Raw genomic sequence first — 21,174 nt, 5'->3', positions numbered from 1 at the left:
AATATTTTTTTCTAAATTAAAATTTAAAAAATATTTTTTTTTAGTTAAAAATCGAATTAAATCAAATTGATTTGATTCGGTTTGATTCGATTCGGTTTTATCGATTTTAATTTTTAATAAATTTTTTATTTTTTATCTTTTATTTTTAATATTTTAAAATTTAATTAACATATTTTAATCGTAATATAATTTAATTTTTCTATATTATTGAAAATAATATATTATTATCACTAATCAGTTCGGTTTGATTTTTTCGATTTTTTTTTTATCAAAATCGAATCGAACTGAAATAATCAAAATTTTTAAAATTAAAAATTAAATCGAATCGAATTAAATAAAAAACCAAACCAAATTTTAAAATTAATTCGATTCGATCAATTTTTTTAGTTTAAACCGAATACTGCTCGCCCTAGAACGATAGATTGCAGACGCAAGGAACAACAACACATTCAAATTATTAATAAACGTTTTAAAATATTAAAAATATTTTAATATATTTTTCAAATTTTTTTTTTATAAACACTAAATAGTAATTAAAAAAAAAATAAAGAAGCAAAAGCTACTTGTCTCTACACTGAAAACAATTTATCTTTTGCAAAGACAGAAATGGGATTCTCAATCAACCATGAATCTGATGCATACATAATATTATTTCAATCTACCTTATTATTATTATTACAGGATAATTCCATATTCCAAACACAGACAAAATACCCATTAGTCTTTTAACTATCAAATCAGAAAAAAAAAAAAAAAAAAAACCCTATCAACTCAATCAACTAGCTCCACAGAATTGAAATCAAATTCTATTGCCACACAGCTATAGTATTTCACATCCCATCAACGGCTATTACAGAAAGAATATGATGGATTTCTACATATCTGATGATGCATGGAATTTATTCTATATGTTTATTAAATATTATAGTATAAATTTATAAATTAATTAAAAAATAATTTGTTAGTATTATTAAATTTTCTATGTATAAATTTATTTAATTACATTCTTTATTCTTTACCATTTCAATCAAATATAATAGAAAATACATTATTTTCTTTTAAAAAATTCCATATATAAATTATCTTTTTACAAAATAATGTCACCTTTATATATGTATTCCCAAATATTTAGGCATGGTGGAAATTGGTTGACGTTGAATTCGCACGTGTAAATGTCATTTTCTCAAAATTATATATGGCCAGGAATTAATCACAGCTTCTGCCTCTGAAAACTCCACTTCCGAATAATGGAGAGAATAAATCAAAATAATTTCACCAAAAAACAGTAATCCTATTTGCAAAGGTAGGTGGAATAATAGTATTCCTTATTCTCAATAGAACGTTTGCTTCATCACTCACCATAAAAATTTCATAAATTTTAAAATAGCATGAAAATGTATTATAATATAAAATAAATATTACTAAAATAGCAATTTTGAATTAATTCCACTCATTATCTCGTACTACTAAAAAAAATTCAATAAAATTTTAAGTAGGAGGTGAAGGATAAAGAAATTCGAATGTGATGATCGCCGGATCTCTGATATTTGGACTGAGGTCGAGTTTCTAAAAGAGACAGGTTCAAAACTTATTACAGTCCACTAATCAAACCGACCCATTAACACATTATTCAACCCGCGCTTAGGGCAGGTCAAGCTGATTGCAGACTCACATCTTCTAAAAGGAGCCTAACCCGTTTAATGTGATAGAAAATAAGAGAGCAAGCCCAATTATGTCGCGGCCTTAACACGCACGCTAAAGGAAAATTAAATGGTCGCCTGAGAAGAATGGACAAACAGATACACCCGTACGTATGTCTCTACATGATAGACATTTGGCACTGTAGCACAGTGGCATAAATGTACACGCACTCTAAAATTTTATTTTTTTTAAATTTCAGAATATCAGAACTTAATGCACGATATATTTTGATTTGTCTTATGAAAATATTATAAGCTGGATAAATAATAACCTATGATAATTAAATTATAGTATAGCAGGAATTCCTTAGGAATATAATTTTCCAACAAAACTATAGGCCATTTGTGAAAGCAACATCACACACCTTGAAGCCATATAATAATTGTTAGGTCACCCTTCAACAATCCAAGGCATAGAATCGTATACACCCACCAACCTCATCTCATCTCTATCAAAGAAGGAAAAAAAAAAAAAAAAGCAGAAAAATAATGCATGGCCTTCGATCGACGACGTCCTGCACATGCATATAAATACTCAACCAAGCTAGTTTCTCCACAGTAGCAAAATAGAGAAGGGTTAGGTTCCGTTCTTTGAAGAGAGTTGACGTATAGAAAAATGATAGGGTGGGAAGATGTTTATAAGGTGGTGGTGGCCATGGTGCCTTTGTACGTGGCCCTGGTGTTAGGTTACGGGTCAGTAAGGTGGTGGAAAATATTCACACCTGAACAGAGTGGAGCTGTGAATCGTTTCGTTTGTTACTTCACTCTCCCTCTTTTCACCTTCGAATTCACAGCCCATGTTGATCCTTTCAACATGAACTATCTATTCATTGGTGCTGATGCTATATCTAAGTTCATTATAGTGGTTGTGCTTGCTTTCTGGGCTAAGTTTAGTAGCAAAGGAAGCTACACATGGTCCATTACAAGCTTCTCTTTATGTACGTTAACTAATTCTCTTGTTGTGGGTGTGCCTCTGGCGAAAGCCATGTATGGGCAGATGGCAGTTGATCTTGTGGTTCAATCATCTGTCATTCAAGCCATAATTTGGCTTACCATTTTGTTGTTTGTGTTGGAAATAAGAAGAACAGGACTTGATATTTCTTCTAATACTAATGGTGAAAATTTAGACAAGGATTTGGAGGGGATAAGTAGAAGTGTAGATCATAAAATGGAAAGTGCAAAGCCTTCTTTCTGGGCTTTGATGAAGGTGGTGTGGTTGAAAATGGCTATGAATCCTAATTCATATGCCTGTATCATTGGTCTTGTTTGGGCTTTTATAGCAAAAAGGTATGTATAAATTTATTTATTTTTTTTTTCAGAATTTTCATGCTTTCTATTATTCTGATGATGGATTTGAATATTTAGGTGGCATTTTGAAATGCCAAGTATCATGGAGGGGTCTATATTGATCATGTCAAGGGCTGGTACAGGCACTGCTATGTTTAGCATGGGTGAGCTGACTCTACAAAATTATTAATTTCTTAATATATTTGGCCTATTATTTTAAATTTTGTTTTCGCTTAACCAATATTAGAATGATTTATATGTGCAGGGATCTTCATGGCTTTGCAAGAAAAGTTAATTGCCTGTGGGACAGGACTAACTGTTGTAGGGATGGTTCTAAGGTTCATTGCTGGACCTGCAGCCATGGCTATTGGCTCTATTGCTGTTGGTTTGCACGGTGACGTTTTAAGGGTTGCTATTATTCAGGTAATCTTCCCCTTTATTTATATTGCAAGAAAATAAAAATCAAAATGAGTTCTTATACAATCATTTATTTTAATTTTTTAAATTAAAAATAATCAAAAATTTTTTATTTTAAATAAAATAAATATTTTAATTAAATTCTTATAAAATTCTATGCAATTTATTGTTATTTCCACTATGTTACAGGCAGCATTACCACAATCTATTACATCCTTTATATTCGCAAAAGAATATGGATTGCATGCAGAGGTGCTAAGCACAGCGTAAGCTTCTTAATTATTAATATTTTAGATAAATCCAAACTAATCCAAATAATTTTTAAATTTATTTTTAATTAATTAAAAATATTTAATAATATTAAACTAAAATTTATATATTATTAATTTAATTGATAATTTATCGATATAAAACTTTTTTCCACAAATAAGCAGCGGAATATTACAAATTTCAAATTAATTAAAAAAATATTTGAAAATAATTTTTATTAATAATGATTGTTATTATTTTGGTTTCAATGCAGAGTTATCTTCGGCATGATAGTGTCGCTTCCAGTGCTAATTGCTTATTATGCAGTTTTAGAATTTGTACATTAGGAATCTCAGACAATTTTGAAACCAAGTACCAAGGGACAAAGAGATATGTTGAATTATAGCTGTGTTAATTGCCACGTTTAATTAATACCATTTTACAATTTTCTTCTAATATATTTATGTCCTGTAGCCAATTATAAATTATAAAAAAAAGTGGCTTTAATTATGACGTCACTATATAATTACTCTTATATTATCATATTATGTAATATTTCATTGAATTTTGTTAGGTTTATTTTTCAAAAGCTAAATTGTTTATTGAAAATATAGGTTTTAGTATATAAACGAGCTCTCCATGCCTAAAAATATGGTAACTAGCATATATCTCCACCAATTATATCCTAGTAAGATATAAAAGGCCGAAAGCCCATCAATAAAATCTAGCAAGCTTGACATGCGACCCGGATCTGTATAAGCCTCGTTACGCCAGATAGAGACCAAACAATTTCAGAAAAAGCCCAACGCTAGGGGACGCCTAAACAAGGGAGGAACCAAGCCAACGGTGGCTAGGGAGCAACGAAGCACAAGAAAATTTATATTGCTGGTACCAATTGACATCCATTTTCCCAAAAAGATAATTAACAATTATTATTTGAATTTTCCCTAACGTTTTGCTACTCTTCTTTTCCTTTTTAGACGGATAAGCTCATATGCTAGATTTAAATTTAAATTTTCATATCATTATTTTTCTATTAAAAAATTTTAACTAAATTTAAAATTTTCACCTAATTCTAATCAAAATACAAAGTTTAATCCTCTGTTTTTATAATTCTCGGATCAGAACGAATTCAAAACCTTGAACAAAATCTGAGGATTTGAGAAATTTCTTCATTTTATTTAATTTTCACCTTATTTCTTTCTTTATTTTAATTTGTTATGGACTTTTAGGGGTGTAAATGAGCCAAACCGTTCGTGAGCTATTCGAGGTTCGATTCGATAAAAGCTCGACCGAGCTCGACTCGATTTCTAAACGAGCCAAGCTCGAGCTTAATTTTTAGGCTCGTTTAGTAAACGAGCCAAGCTTGAGCTCCATAGTATTCGGCTCGTTAAGGCTCGTGAGCTCGACTCATTTATGAGTTCATGAGCAGGCTCGCGAATAGGCTCGTGAACAGTCTCGTTAAGTAAACTGAAATTACTATCATAAGAGAAATAAACTAAACCCTGCATATACTTTCATGAGCCAAATCTGAATTTTTTAAAATTCAGCTCTATGTAGTTTAATTATACTCTTAAACTTGCATATATTTAGATCATTAATATTTAAAAACTCATATTTATAAGTTTACATGCTAATTTATAGATATACTTATTTAACTAAAATTATTTTAGTTTTAAACTTATTAATTTTAAACTAAAACTCATTATACATGTAAATAAATTAAATTACTCGTAAACTATTTAAGACTCAGCTCGGTAAAAGCTCGACTCAGCTCGATAAAAGCTCGATTCGTCTAAGCTCGATTGCTAAACGAGCCAAGCTTGAGCTTCTTAATACTCGGCTCGAGTTCGATATGAGTAAAGCTCGAATTCGGCTCGAGCTCGAAAAAATTTTAACGAACCAAGCTTGAGCTCTTCAAAGCTCGGCTCGACTCGGTTCGTTTACACCCCTATGGACTTTTCCTTTTTTTTTTTTAATTTAAATCAAACATATTTTATTTAATTTTAATTAAAGTCATACTAAAATTATATTAAAACTTAGGAAAAACCCTATTATATATATTGAATGGCTAGGGCTGTAAATGAACCAAACCGTTCGTGAGCTATTCGAAATTCGATTTGATAAAAGCTCGATCGAACTCGACTCGATTTCTAAACGAGCCAAACTCGAGCTTAATTTTTAGACTCGTTTGGTAAACGAGTCAAACTTGAACTCCATAGTATTCGGCTCGTTAAGACTCGTGAGCTCGGCTCGTTTCTGAGTTCATGAGCAGACTCGCGAATAGGCTCGTGAACAGTCTTGTTAAGCAAACTGAAATTACTATCATAAGAGAAATAAACTCAAACCCTACATATACTTTAATGAGCCAAATCTAAATTTTTTAAAATTCAGCTCTATATAGTTTAGTTACACTCTTAAACTTGCATATATTTGGATCATTAAGATTTAAAAACTCATCTTTATAAGTTTACATGCTAATTTGTAGATATACTTATTTAACTAAAATTATTTTAGTTTTAAACTTATTAGTTTTAAACTAAAACTCATTATACATGTAAATAAATTAAATTACGCGTGAACTATTCGAGACTCAACTCGATAAAAACTCGACTCGTCTAAGCTTGTTTGCTAAACGAGCCAAACTTGAATTTCTTAATACTCGGCTCGAATTCGATATGAGTAAAGTTCGAATTCGGCTCGAGTTCGAAAAAATTTTAACGAACCAAGCTTGAATTCTTCAAAACTCGGCTCAACTCGATTCGTTTATACCCCTATGAATGGCTAATGTTACAAACAATGATTAGGGATGAATGGCTAATGTTTAAAACCATAAATTGATGTTTATTATTAATCGGTAATTTACATAGAAAAATATGTATTTATAAGTGATGATAACACAATTATTATGAAAAATTTCGATTAATAAAAATTAATCATTATAATTTAATTGAAACATATTATATAAGAAATTCTCTTTTTTTTATATATATTTATTTTATGTATGTTATTTTTTATAAATCATATATTTAAATTAGACTCCTCAATTAAATTTCCATTGGTTAGTAAAATTCTCATCGAATTTTGATAAAAACTCACGAAATTAACCTTTCATTCGTTTCACGTTTCGCATTTTTTTGTTTTTGAAGAAATTAAAAATTTTCGTTAATAAAAAATATTTTTTTAATAAAAATAAATAAAATCATTTTAATAAAAATAATTTTCTCATCAAAGAGAGGAATTTATCTTCCATACTTTAAATATTTTATTAAGATTTTTATATATAAATTTGTTAGTATATTTATTTTTAAAATTAAAATTAAATAATAAAAAATAAATATATTATTAAAAAATATTTTTTATAAAAATTTTTTTCATATACAGATTATTTTTTGTAAATAAATAGAATCTAAAGGAATAAATAAAAAATAGAGAGAAAAAGCAATAAATCATAAAGCTATCAAAATCATAAAGAAGAAAACAAATAAAACTAGATAAATAAAAATAATAAAGAAGAAAAAAAAACAATAAATCCATACCCAAAATAAATAAACAAATAAAACTAGATAAATAAAAATAATATCAGAGAGAAAAAAGAACTGAATACTGAAATCTCCTCCCGTCAGTTAACAAAACAATATAAATCTTCCTCTTATTCTTTCCTCGCTCTTTCTCTTACTTTCTCAAGAGAGTTTTTTTAATTATATTTATATTAATTAATTGCTTTTTATATAATTTTTTTTACATAAATTTTTTTTATCAAGTATAAAAATTAAATTTTGTGCTAATTTATTCCCTAGTTTTATTATCGACTCTGTGTGTATTTTTTAGGTTATAAAAAAAAAAAAAGAATATATGCTTTAACCATATGATTCTTTTAGTATGCTTTTCATAGTGAATTCACTTTAAATGGAAAATGAATAGAAAACATGCAAAATGGGCAAATTAAAACAGAACATGAAAAACGCCAAAAAGGCAGGGGCAGCAACGTAATTAACATTAAAATGAGTTTTAATTTTTAAAAAATAATCTAACTAATGAAAATATAAAGTCTATTTCGATAATTATAAGTGATAAATAAATATTGGTGAATGTATTTTTTTAAAATTATTTAAAGAAAAAAAACTATGATCATATTTATTTTTATTCATATATAGATAAGTTCAATTTTAAAATTTATATATATATAAAAAAGCTCCATGTCCTTCCAATTCAGGGTCGTGCAAAACGCAAATCCCCCACCAATGACCGTGTTCTTCGGGCTAGAATTTCGTGTTTCTCGTCTTCCTTCATCTTTTTTTCTCATCCTCACCTTAAATGCTTAAAAAAAAAAAAGAAAATCAAACGCCAACTAACTAACGTTTGTGTTGTCCTGTCTTGTTCTGTTTTGTTCTCTATTTATGTTTTTTTGGCAACAGTGGTCGTGTTTATGTTTTACAGTTAAAATTTAAGAACTTTCCTATTTTCCTCCTCCGACAACAACCAAAGAAACATGCTTTCTCCGACGACGCATGATAAGGAGGCCTAACACAGTGTCGTTGTTACGTGAACCGCCGGCGCTGGATTGAGTTTCGTGGGATATGAGGTTGTTCAATCCTGTAAGTTTCTATTTGCAGTAAAAGGAATATGGGGCTCTGTTTTACGTGAATTAATGCATTTTCCTTATTTTTCTCATTCTAAAGTTGTTACAAAAAAGCGTTACAAAGTGAAAAAGGCTGAAAGCCAAAGTTCTGTTTTTTCCTTTTTTCTCTTAAGACTTTCAAATTGATTCTGATAGCTGCCTGAGTTAATTTTTTTCCCCTCCGTTCGTAGATAAGCTTACCTTCCTGGAATTTTCTTGCCGGAGCTGAAACTGGTTAAGATTCTCGGGAAAACTATAAATTTTTGTTTTATGTTAATCTTCTTTCTTCTGGCTGGTGTTTCATTGAGAACAAGCAGTCCATTTGTTCTTGTTTTGGTTGCCAATTGTGTGTATATATGGATTTATATTACACGTCGTAGAAGGGAAGCTGGTGATTTATCTAGCCATTGAAATTATTGTGTCTTAATTTTATTTTTCAGGTACCTTTTTGTATAGATCCGAAGAGTAGGAGATCGTTCTTCTGTAGCTTTCTTCCTGCAGCTTCTTTTCTTCTTATAGTTTTCTTCATAGGAAGCGCATTCATAGTTCCAGATTACAAAGAGGTGCAGATTTTAGTTATATTATACATACCCAGAACAGAAAATTGAAGAAATTTGAAATATTCTGTTCATTTTCTAGTTCTGATTTCCTTTTTCTGGAACTTCAAAGATTGTGTTACGTTTAAAGTGTGGAATAACTATGAGCCTGCTCTGCAGAAATTATCAAGATGGAGATTAGTTGATGGCTTCCAGAATTTAAAATTCGTCACTTGTAAGGTTAGTTTTTGCTTGCTGGGAAGTTTTTTGTCATTTAAACATGGAAATTAAATGCTCACTGAGGCAAATTGCTGTGATTTGTGGCTTAAATGTGTTCATCTATTCTAGAATACATGCAGGCCTCCTGGAAGCGAGGAATTACCTGAAGGCATTGTTTCAAAGACTTCCAATTTGCAAATGAGGCCATTATGGGGCTTTCCAAAGGTATAGGTTTATAAGTTCACTGATCAAAGTTTCAGTCAGTGATGGTGGATCTCTTTTTCTCCAAATATTTGATTCTTTTACACAGACATTAGCATTTGTTGCATATCAGTATAACATAGACATGGAATTTACAGTCGTATGTGGCTTTGAATTTTGGGTATATTTTTTCATAGCCAGAATCATTTAGATTTGGTTGACATTCTTTTATCTTCTTCTTCTTTGCCTCATTATTGTCATTGTTTGATTATAATGTTGACTTGGATATGGTTTTCACAGAGCAATGATAATTCTTCAAGTAACTTATTTACACTGGCTGTTGGAATAAAGCAAAGAGATATTGTTGATGAAATGGTCAAGAAGGTATTCTAATTTAAATGTGCAGCTTATACAGCATTTATCTGCTTTCATTTTAGGATTCATCATTGATCATTCCTCCTTTAATTTGCAGTTCCTATCAAGTAATTTTACTGTGATGCTTTTCCATTATGATGGTGTTGTTGATGAATGGAAGGATTACAAATGGAATGATAATGTTATACATGTTTCTGCCAAAAATCAAACTAAATGGCGAGTTGCCTTAGTCCTTAATCCTATTATCTTCTTCGAACGCAGTTTCAAAACGTAATTTTACTGATTTTTGTTTGTGTTGCTAGGTGGTTTGCAAAACGTTTCTTGCATCCTGATATTGTTGCAGAATACAATTATATTTTTCTCTGGGATGAGGACCTTGGAGTTGAAAATTTTGACCCTAAACAGTATGTATTGCAAAACTTTTCTGGATTATAAGAAAGCACCTTGTAGATTAGAATCTTAAAATAATTCCCCATATTGTCAATACACCTGCTCTCTTTTCCTAGTTTTCAAGATCAGTTTGTGATGTAAATGTGTAAGAACAAAAGCAAGCTTGTGAAAGCCTAATGTGTATGTGTTGGTGTCAAGATTTAAACCATGTCCACTATCTTCACCATACTTCAACTTTTCAAAATTATGTTCAAGGCAAATACACAACTCTCAGACAAGCGAAAAAGCTCGCAGAGATGCTAATAACTAACTTGCTTCTGTATGGTAACTTTATATTTTTAATACTGCTTGCATGTGATATTTTCAATTAACATTGCTAGGTATATATCAATTGTTAAAAGCAAAGGGCTTGAGATATCACAGCCAGCATTGGATATTGGTAAATCAGAGATACACCAGCAAATTACTGCTCGTGTGAGGAACTCAATAGTACACAGGTTTAAAAACTTTGAAGTTTTAAAGTTGATCTGCCTTGAGACTCTTGCTTTTCTGTCCTTGTAAATGGTTTGTTTTCAATGTTAGCAGCAGAACTTTCAAGTCTGGTGTTTGTGATGGCAATAGTACAGCTCCTCCATGCACAGGGTAAAATTCACATGTATTTAGCTTTGAATATCACAATTCGAGTATGTTTTTACTTTAGAAGTCCTTTTCTCTTAGTTATTTGTTTAGTACAAAATTTCAGTTAATTTTTTTCTTGATGAAACTATGCTGAAAATCTCTGATCATAGATGGGTTGAAATGATGGCCCCAGTTTTCTCAAGAGCTGCATGGCGTTGTGTGTGGTATATGATCCAGGCATGTTATTATACTGCATTAATCATTTTGGTTTCTGAAAATGGCCACAATTTACTGGTGTTATATGTTATAACTTGTTGCAGATCTTATCATCCTCTTGTCCATCTTTCTGACTGACATTTTCTTTTTCAGAATGACTTGATCCATGCTTGGGGTCTCGATTATCAGCTCGGTTATTGTGCACAGGCAAGCTCCTTTCCATTTTATCACAATCTTGTTTGATATCTCTTCCATACACTACAATAAAAACAAGTCCAAGGTGATGGCCGTAAATTGTTATTTTAACTGTAACTACAAATCAATAGTAATAATTTGAAAACCATTACATGTCTCCAATGCTGAGCATAAGGCAGCAGATTACCTATTCGTTTCACAATGGATAAAAGTACGGCTAAAATTATAATTTTATTAAATATAAATATATATATAGTAAAAGGGTAAATTTTTGTTGTAACAAATTTAAATTGCTATTAAACTGTTGTCTTAGTAATATTAAGACAATAGTTTCATAACCACTGCTAAGATATCGTTGTCTAAACTCTAATATGTAGTAGATATCTGCTTTCTCGCAACTTAATGGCTTAGTCATTCTTTTGATAGGGTGATCGAATGAAAAATATTGGCGTTGTGGATGCTGAGTACATAGTGCATTATGGTCGTCCTACGCTTGGAGCTACAGATGAAAATAAGGTTAGATCTTTGAATTAACCACTCTGATTACATTATTGCAGATAGCTTCATTTAGTCAGAGGTCTTTAGCCGATTTTGAGCTAGTAGTTTTGTTAAAGATTTTGGTGGCTTTGACTCCATAATCCAGGTTATGTAAAAACTTATTCTGCAGTATCTTACCTGATATAATCTGGCTATCTGTATTGCAGGAATCATCTCCTTCCAATGAAAGTGATCATAGACTGGAAGTAAGTATTTTCCAAATACAAGTAATTTTCCGGAAACAAACGGGTCTTAATGCCAAGTTTATCTAGTAAAAAACGCTTGAACTTGTCTAGTTTTACCAGAACCTAATAATTTGGCTCTTGTATTGCAGGAACCATCTCAGTCCAAAAAAACCGATCCTAGACACGAAGTAAGTATGATCTTCTGAAACCCTTTGTTTTTTTCAGTTTTTTCATGGTGAGTTGAAATTTACCATTTTTTTCCCCTCATTCTGTCATCAATGCTTTTGTTTAAAGTTGCCAGCCTAATGAACCCAAGATAAAGGTAAACTTTTACCTCTATGAAGTAGGAAACTCTCATGCTTATGTTTAGCAAAAGGGTTCATCAAATAAGAGATGAAGGCAAATACTAATGATGCTTATCTTCGTGGAGATCCTTTAATGCTGAACATAAACATTACGCAGGTAAGGAGACAATCCTTCCGCGAGTTCAAAATATTTCGAAGACGATGGGAAAGAGCAGAAAGAGAGGATAAATGTTGGAGAGATCCATACAAACAAGCAGATAAACAAAGCTTGCCTAGCTTTCATTTATCCCCAAGACCTCTGTAATTATGTAGTACTATACAATACTGATGTTTCTGAACAAAGAATAAGATTAGGGAACAAAGTGCAGTGATGGAGATGGGTTGTGCAGAGTTCTCAGGCTGTGAAGGATAAATATTTCAAGCATCAAATGGAGCATCCTCGGATTGCAGCTGAGTTTAAGATGCACATCTTTGTACATTTTGTAATTTCAGGAATTGTAATTGCATCATTCTTTTGAGCTCAAGAATGAAAATGTAACTTACATACTCTTTTCGTCCCATAATTTTTGTTCGTTCTTCGTTTTTTAATTATTCCAAAATTATCGTCAATTTTAATAATATATAAATAGAATATTATACATTAGTTTCGGTATTTTTAAATTTAGCTATTAGTCTCTTCCATGAAAGATGGTAAATCACTATTACTGTATTATTTTTTAAGGATTAATTTATTATGTGTATTTATAAAAACTAAAATGCTGGAATATATTAAACTGAAGAGCTATACATGAATTAAGTTGTTGATTTTTTAAATAATGACTAAATAATTAGCTTTTAAAGGAACTCAATTATTTAATTATATTCTTTCAAATTGAAAATATTTATGGTTCAAATGGAAATATCTTTAAAAACATTTGAGGGTAAAGAAGAAAGAGAGAAAATATATATATATATAAAAGAGAAAAAAAGAAATCCAGAGCGATAATTAGGGGTAGTATTCGGTCGGTTCGATTTAAAATCGAACTGAATAAATTAAAAATCAAAATTTTGATATTTATAAAAATTGAATCAAATTAATTTCGGTTAGAAACCGAATCGGTTTGATTCAATTTGATTTGATTGATTTGAATTTTTAATAAATATTTTATTTTTTATACTTTATTTTTAATATTTTAAAATTTAATTAAAATATTTTAATTTAATTTAATATAATATCTCTATATTATTGAAAATAATATATTATTATTATTAATCGATTCAGTTTAATTTTTTTGATTTTTTTCTAATCAAAATCAAATGGAATCAAAATAATTAAAATTTTTAAAATTAAAAATTAAATTAAACTAAAATAAATAAAAAATTAAATTAAAATTTTAAATTAATTTAATTTAATCAATTTTTTTTATTTGAATCGAAAACTGTTAATTCTAACTATAAGAAGTGTGATTGAGTGGTAGCAAGGCGGTGCTCCTTGTTTATCTTAGACTTTTCGTTTGATCTTTCCGTCGCCAATAATTTTTGCCCTGCCCTGCCAGAATGATTTTGGTTTTGGTGTGGTTTCCGTGAGCCGCTGATGCTTTATTTGTGTAGACAAGTTTTTTCGTATCTTTATTTCTGTACGTGCTGGCCTGCAGGTCTTATTTAATGCAATCTTTGCAAAAAATAATGGGAACAACTTTACAATTATGTCAACTTCATAGAACTTGTTCATGTGGCGATAAGTCAAGATGTATAGTTTAAGTTGGTAGCTTTGCAACTGGTTCGCACAACTAAACATAAATTACTCAACAGCAAATATTATCAATTAGTAAATTGTGGGGACTTGTAAATGTGATCACTGTTTGGAAAAAATCAATTAAATTCACAGTAATTTATAAATTTTATTTTATTTTGAAATAAAAGTGGTTTAATTTAGATTTAAATTTTAATAAATTTAATTTTTATATTTAAATAATTCATTTATTTTGGTTTTGATTAATTTGACAGTAAACTAAATTGATCCATGCTCAAGCCTTGGGACCGGAGAGTAGGCAATGAAATTAGTCAAATTCAAGATTGAAATTAATCAAATAGGATCAAAACCGGGTGGTTCAATTTATAATTTTAAAAAAAATCTTTTAAAAATTTTTGATATGGATTGATTTGGTTCTTTTTGATATTAAACAAAAAAGTAAATAAACAATGTATTATAAAACTAAATTTTATAAATTTATGTATTATGATATATATAAAATACTAATACTATTGTTTTAAAAAATTTGAAAATCGAGTTGAAATTAAAATCGATTTGAACTATAACTCTATTTTACCATTTTGAATCAAACTTTTAAAATTAAAATCATTTTAAAATCAAATCGATTTGAATTGTAAAACTCTACAAACCGGCTATACTAACTAGAAACCAGACCAAAACCAGTCGGTGGCCCGGTGAGCTCTACTATCAGCTGGGGCATGTTTGGACATGGCCCAAATAATTGAGTTATGTAGGACAAAACCCATATGCAAAATTTGAGGTTCATCTTAACTCTAGAAGAGTAAATCAAATAGGATAAAAGCTAGTTGGCCACCACTTGATACATTGTTAAATCTAAAAATTTAATCTCCAAAGGAAAATATGAGTATCATATAAAATTTTATCCAAAAATTTTAAAAAATATATTAAAACATTCTAAACGTTTTAAAAAATTTCTTAATTAATATTTTTATTATTTTATCCATTAAATATTAAAAAAATTTAAAATATTTATGAATGGACCCATTAATAAATTTTTTTAAAATTAAAAAATTAACCAATGAATTTTTTTTATATTATAAAACTTAAATAGTAATTTTTTCTTTTTTTTTTTCAACCTTAATTTTTGTCTGGTTATTCACTAGTTTAAGGTTGTTCATAGGATATAGGCTACTGTGATGAGATCTTGTTTTCAAGTGATAAGTGATGACAACTTGCTCTTTGAAAGTTTGAGCTTTGTTTCATTAATTTTTTCATTGGTACTTTTTTTAATTTAATCAGCACTTTTTAATTTGTATACAATAAATAATTTTCAAAAAAAAAATTTAAAATTTTTATCAAAATTTCAAATTGAAATTAGAAAGAGTGTCCCATTTACCTGACAAGTGAAAGTGATTTATTTTATTATTATTTTATAAAGCCTACTTCACGATATTTTTATTGTTTTATAATATATCCACTTCTTTATTTGTTATAAATCTATCTTGTAATAATATTTATAATTTATATATACATATTTTTAATTAAAAATAAGAATTCAAATGATTTTTAAAGTACTAATTTAAATAAATTACAGTTTAATTCTTTTAATTTAATGAAATATATACTTTAATTTATATATATATATATTTTTTGAAATAGAGGGTTGGGGGAGTCGAACTTAGACCTCTCAAGACTACAAGGATGCACTTTCCACCAGGCTAAGCCTCGGAGTGCTAATTTATATATTTTTTAAAACTTACAATTTAATCATTAACATTTGAAAAAAAAACTACAAATTAATTTCTACCATCAAATTCTTAATTAGTCTATCATTTATTTTAATGAAAATTATTAAACTATTCTTTAATATATATTTTTAATCTAAAACAATATAATTTTCGAAGTTTTATTAAATTCACAATAATATCTCTATAATATTTTAAATTGATCTTTACATTTTATAATTCTTTGGAGATAAAATCTTAAATCTTTATATTTTACAATTAAATTTTTAAGTATATTTTAAAATAAGTTGTGATAATCTGAGATCCAGAAAAATAGTGTTTTACAAGGGTCTTGTGAATTTAGAAAAACTTAACCCTAGAGGAGAGTGTTTCCTCCCTTTTATCCTCTTCCTTCTTCCTCACGCGAGATGGCCTTTCCGCTATAGGACCACCTACCCCTTGGTGCAGGTTTGTATATACGGATAACCCTCGAACCCTCCCTGTGTTAGACAAGCATTTAATTCCCTTCGGCGTGCGAGTGGAAAGGGCTACGAAATGACTGGACCTACAATCGTTTCTTCTTGTGACCGGGTTTGAGGGAAAAGGACCGGAACCTAGGAAAGGGCTGGCTTTAAGGCTGAAATGGGTCGGGCTGGTCTGATTGAGTGACTTAAATAAGAGTCCGATCAGGAGGATGAACGGGTTGGACCTGGCTTATTCGGGGGCTTAGGAGCCTCCTGATTGTGGGCTGCTACTATCGGCCCGGCCTCGTAATGGGATGGAGAAATCCAACGGTCATCAAATGCCCCTTTACCTTCTCATCAGTTATTGCCCGACTGATGAGGGGGTAAATACCGAGAATTATTATGACCGCACCATCTAAATACAGTTTGCCTCAGAATACCCTTTCACCTTATCGTCATATTGATTTCCAAATTTTCTCCGTCTTTTCCCAGTTCATGCTTTCCTCGGTCATTCGTGCACGCTGCTATCTGCGTTCCCCTGTCTTTATTTTCACGGTACGTTTCTTCTTTTACCGGGGATAGCTCTAATCTCTCGGATGTCGTCGACCTAGAGTTTAGCATCACTCTGTTTAACATCTGAAACTTCATTCCAAGAAATACCTGGATATCCCTTTTTCTACGTTAGTGCCCCTTGCCGGAAGGGGGGAATCGTTCTCCTTGATCCTCATCTTTCTGGTTTAATCGACTCTCAGAAAGATGTGAGCTTGATTTTGTCTTCCTTCGAATCTGTTGGTCTGAGCTGGGGGTTCATACCCACAGTGCGTCTGTTCATCGCCTTCTTCAAGAGGGTCAAGACAGGCAAAAAATCTTATTACTTTATCCCTCGTGGAGGCCCGTTTTAATCTTATTTTTGTGATTTTCGCTGAGAAATCTTCTGACTTGCCCCGATTTTAGATTTTTTGCAGCTTCTGAGATGAAAATGGGTCAAATTAAGCCCTCTGAGAATTTCGTGCGCTCCTGGTAAGACATGAATGCTGCCTCGGGCGCCTTCCTAGCGGGGCGATCGAGGGGGGAGACTTCCCAACAAGTGGCCGAAGTAAGATCGTCTAAGTCGTCTTTCCGGCCTCCTTCCCCTGCTCTTGCCCGAGCTCCGAAGTCGGACCCTCGAAATGCTAAATCTTCAAGGCCGTCAAGCTGCAGCAAGTCGGGCTCGGTCACTCAAGCTGTTCAAGCCCCTAAGTCTCCACGGACTTCGAGATCGAGCAAGAACTCCGGGTTGACGGGGATGAAGCCGGCCTTGCCCTCTGGTGATGCTCTCGAAGGGGGACTCAAGACCTCCACAGCTGAGGTGAAGGTCCTTGCAAGCGAGACTAAGATCGCGCCTGTGGGGAATGTTCAGGGGGCCCCAGTCGAGGGTGTTCAGGTTACAGAGGAGAGGGAGTCCGGTTCTGCATATGGCGGGAGTGTAGCGGAGGAGGTCAGGGGTAAGCATCCTGCTCCTATCGAAGTGCCTACCCCGGTTCCCATTCCAAAGGAGTCCCGGGCTTCTAGGAGACCAGCTTCTGTCCTCCCTCCTCTTGAGAAGAAAAAGGACGCTCCTGTGGTGTCTCTGATGTCTGCTCCTGACTCGAATTCAGGGAACAACATGATTTCTGAAGTTTATTATGGAATACAAGATGCAGCTCACACATGTAATATAAAGCAGATCATGGTAGATTCGTGTCAGGATTTCCTTGCTAGGAATGGTGAAGATGATCAGTTTACTGTTGATTTTGATGCAGAGCGCTTGTGCTATGAGAAACAGAGATCTGCTGCACTCAGTCAAGCCTCCGTTGATGCTTTTCGATATGTGTTCCGTGATATTCAAAGTTTAGCTTACAAATATGCGAGTAGGGACAATGCGTTGATGGCTATGTTTAAACCAGGAAACAAGGGTAATTTGCTAAAATCAGTCCAACATAGTATACGTGTAGGTTTGCAACATTTATTTGTCCCATAGCCCTTCAGAATGCTTTACCGGTTTTCTTGTGCTGCTTTAAGTAAGCAAAAAGGGTGACAACGCTACTGAATTTGCCAAGTGTCATATCCCATCTGTTGTCGTTGAAGGTTCTCTTTTATCCGGCCTAAATCTCCTTTTGAGGGTACTTGGAGGTCTGAGTCAGAGGGTGCTGGGTCTCCCACAATCAGCAATGTAGATAGTATAAATGCAGATTACGTAGATGATAGCGCCCCTAGGCATGTAAGTCCTTTAAGGACGGTCTTCCTTCTATTCCGCGTAGGCGATGAGAATAGGCTGTAATATACTTTTCTTTTAATGAAAATTTATTTCTGTTTCTTACTTTATGTTCATACCTGAGTTATTTTCTGTCTTGTGTTTATGCTTGAATTGTTTTTGCCTTTGTCTGTTTGTTAATACTCTACCGAGCTATCTAAACTATTACAAGCCCAATTTGTTCAAATTTTTCCAGAATGAAATACTCAAACTATTCTCCGTAATTCATAAGGAATTGAGCACACAGTCCTTTTCCGCTTGCTTTTAAGCTAACCAGGGCTGAAGACTTAGCCCAAGACTTGGCTTCTGACTTGTAAATTTCTTCAATTTCACAGGGGCCTTCTCACCTGGAGGCTTTTTCCGAGTTGGATTTACCGTAAGGATAAGACTCTGAGCTGTGCCCCTTTATAGGTTTTGACCCCATTAGGTCCTCGGCCTGAGTTCGGTTTTTACCAGTTGACCAGTCGTCCTCAATTTTCCTTTCATTACTTCATGCATATGATCTCAGGCGTATAGCCTTTGTATAATCAAAGTAAAATGGATCATGTACCTTTTAAGGGGGTAAACAGGGCTGGCCTTCTTAGTTTTAGTTCTGCTCTGACAGGATTTGAGGCTGAGACCTTATCTTCTCACGCCATTGGACTTTTTCTTAGCTTATAGGAGGTGTGTTTTCTTCAGTTTGATTTTTGAGCTTTCTGAGCTCAGCTTTCTTTTGCTTGGTTTTCTGAGTTTGTGTTTTCAGGTCGGCACTTTTGGCCCATTGTCGTCTTTTGTCTGATGATTCAGTTCTTGGGTATGCCTCGGTTGGGTTCTTTGTTGTTTAGATCTTCCTCTAGGTTAGCTGAGTTAGTTTAGTGCCATTGGTCAATTTTTGTGGTTGTTGTCTTACTAGCCTGTAATCTGAGTTCGGATTTAGACTTTTATACCTGCTTTGGTACCTTTTTGAGATTGGCACGGCGCTTTGCCTCCTTTGGCTGTCGCGTGAGATCTGAGTCCTTTTCTCTCAGGACCCGAGCTCCTTTGGGTGGTCGGGGTCTAGTTTTGCTCCCGGAGATCTCGGGGATCTCGCCAGCCGTTTTTGCTCCGGGAGATCTCTGGGATCTCACCGGCCGTTTTTGCTCCGGGAAATCTTGGAGATCTCACCGGCCGTTTTTGCTCCGGGAGATCTTGGGGATCTCACCGGCCGTTTTTGCTCCGGGAGATCTTGGAGATCTCACCGGCCGTTTTTGCTCCGGGAGATCTTGGGGATCTCACCGGCCGTTTTTGCTCCAGGAGATCTTAGAAATCTCACCGGCCGTTTTTTGCCAGGAGGTCTTGGGGATCCTGGTCTTGTACCTCTTTGAGGTCTTCTGTAAGATTCGAGCTCTGTGGCCTTACTGCCGTTTTGTCATCTCAGCCAGTTTTGTGGTGGCGGGGATACTTTGAGAGCCCGGTCGTCTACCTCACTGAGGTCTTCTGGGATCTGTTCTTTTCTTTTTTTTGAGAGAGTTAATACTCACAGTAATAGAGATAGTCATTGGTTTGTCAAAAGAAGGTGTTATTCCATTCATTCATGTTTTCATAGTACAAGAATTTTCTTTACAAATATTCTAGGGGAAGTACCTCTTTAGGTGCTGGATATTCCAGGCGTGAGGCTCAGGGTTCCCCTGCATATCCTCGATTCGATATACCCCCGGCTTGATCACTTTTGTTATTCTGAAAGGGCCCTCCCAGGTCAGTGCCAACTTGCCTACCACCGCTCTTTTTCCTGTAGCCTCTAAGTTTCTCAGGGCCAAGTCTCCTACCTTCAAGTTTCTTTCCCTGACTCTTTGATTGTAATAGCGGGCCGCTCTTTGTTGATAAGCGGCAGTTCGGATTTGGGCTTCCTCCCTGACTTTCTCCAGGGCATCAAGGTTACTTCTCATGTAACGACCCCAAAAAGGACCGTCACCGGCGCTAGGATTCAGGTCGGCTTAAGGCCGCCAGAACCCGTAGCAAGCCTGCTATACTCTCTGTGTACCTGTAAACCTCATACATGATCATACATTTGCAGTGAAAATAAAACTCTTTTCTGAACCAAGGCTTAACCTGTGCATGCACTATCTCTGTACTCTGTACTCATGTACTCTGTACTCTGTATCCCTGACTAGAGCTTGCTCTAGATGGGTTCATTCATACCTGTTAAGCCTGGTTTTCACATACAGGACAAACATATATACATATACAGATCATGTACAAAACATACATCACTAGGTCTAGGTCAAGCAATAACTAGTACATCTCTTTAATATTACATGTCCACTCTAAGCTATTACAGATCTCTGCACTTTTTCTGTACTCTGCTGGACTGTCCCTGTACACTGCATACTGAACCTGCAAAACTGGGGTTAAGGGAGTGGGATGAGCTCTATAGCCCAGTGAGTAGAACAGTAAAACATCTTAGTAAAATATGATCTCATGGAATGCGCCATAACACAGACAAGCCACATCAAGAGTAAACCTGTCACCACATAGTCCCAGTAACTCTGTGCCAGGGCGTAGAATCGAGCACCTGGTCTTCCTGTCATATATGTATATGTGTATATAACACCTGTAAACTTACCATTGCCAGGGCGTAGTCAAAGGCTCCTGGACTTTACTATATACCTGCCAGGGCGTAGTCAAAGGCTCCTGGTCTTTGCTATACGTGCCAGGGCGTAGTCAAAGGCTCCTGGACTTCCTGTCTGAGACTATTGGATCATTCAGCATTCACTCACATCACCAAATAACAATGCAATGCAACATAGTCGTGAATACTAATGCAATCAACCTATGGCATAAACATGATGCATGAGATATGCTAAAAACAGGTTGTGGTTCAATTAAAAGTCATAAGTTTAGTTCCACTCACCTCTGGCTATCTGGACTGACTAACTCTGCAGGTTTACCTCTGGAGCAGTACTCACTGCTGCTCTCTCTGGTTCCTCTGGT

At 33.3% G+C, this 21,174-nt stretch overlaps 2 protein-coding genes across 9 annotated transcripts; both read left to right on the top strand.

Annotated features, from left to right (window-relative positions):
- Window positions 1–2,116: 2,116 nt before the first annotated feature.
- Window positions 2,117–4,242, top strand: LOC110620631 (auxin efflux carrier component 5). Its single transcript, XM_021764437.2, has 5 exons — window positions 2,117–2,987; window positions 3,066–3,151; window positions 3,253–3,410; window positions 3,594–3,670; window positions 3,928–4,242. The coding sequence occupies exons 1-5, from the start codon at window positions 2,317–2,319 to the stop codon at window positions 3,998–4,000; spliced, it is 1,065 nt and encodes a 354-aa protein (XP_021620129.1). The 5' UTR covers window positions 2,117–2,316; the 3' UTR covers window positions 4,001–4,242.
- Window positions 4,243–7,849: 3,607 nt separating this feature from the next.
- On the top strand, window positions 7,850–12,634 carry LOC110620497. Of its 8 annotated transcripts, XM_043958812.1 has the most exons (16): window positions 7,850–8,251; window positions 8,715–8,837; window positions 8,991–9,050; window positions 9,159–9,254; window positions 9,531–9,614; window positions 9,703–9,821; window positions 9,908–10,009; window positions 10,376–10,492; window positions 10,581–10,637; window positions 10,784–10,850; window positions 10,983–11,036; window positions 11,451–11,540; window positions 11,729–11,767; window positions 11,896–11,934; window positions 12,041–12,068; window positions 12,209–12,345. In XM_043958812.1, the coding sequence occupies exons 1-15, from the start codon at window positions 8,234–8,236 to the stop codon at window positions 12,050–12,052; spliced, it is 1,077 nt and encodes a 358-aa protein (XP_043814747.1). In that variant the 5' UTR covers window positions 7,850–8,233; the 3' UTR covers window positions 12,053–12,068; window positions 12,209–12,345. The 8 variants fall into 8 exon arrangements, 7 of the variants coding, with proteins under 7 accessions (XP_043814747.1, XP_043814746.1, XP_043814745.1 ...); XR_006351616.1 differs by having other exon boundaries at window positions 11,896–12,068; window positions 12,209–12,283; XM_043958811.1 differs by having other exon boundaries at window positions 12,041–12,351.
- The last annotated feature ends 8,540 nt before the right edge of the window (window positions 12,635–21,174 follow it).

Source organism: Manihot esculenta, chromosome 8 (assembly GCF_001659605.2).
Source record: "Manihot esculenta cultivar AM560-2 chromosome 8, M.esculenta_v8, whole genome shotgun sequence".
NCBI classification, from domain to species: Eukaryota; Viridiplantae; Streptophyta; class Magnoliopsida; order Malpighiales; family Euphorbiaceae; genus Manihot; species Manihot esculenta.
Note: the sequence above shows the minus strand (reverse complement) of the source record. Positions and strands in the feature narration are given on the sequence as shown.

Coding starts and splice junctions, on each gene's coding strand:
- LOC110620497 (XM_021764262.2), top strand. Junction 11,037..11,450: donor AGCTCGGTTATTGTGCACAG/GCAAGCTCCTTT, acceptor TTCTTTTGATAG/GGTGATCGAATGAAAAATAT. Junction 11,768..11,895: donor AAAGTGATCATAGACTGGAA/GTAAGTATTTTC, acceptor CTTGTATTGCAG/GAACCATCTCAGTCCAAAAA.
- LOC110620631 (XM_021764437.2), top strand. CDS start 2,317: ATGATAGGGTGGGAAGATGTTTATAAGGTGGTGGTGGCCATGGTGCCT. Junction 2,988..3,065: donor TGGGCTTTTATAGCAAAAAG/GTATGTATAAAT, acceptor TTGAATATTTAG/GTGGCATTTTGAAATGCCAA. Junction 3,152..3,252: donor CACTGCTATGTTTAGCATGG/GTGAGCTGACTC, acceptor TTATATGTGCAG/GGATCTTCATGGCTTTGCAA.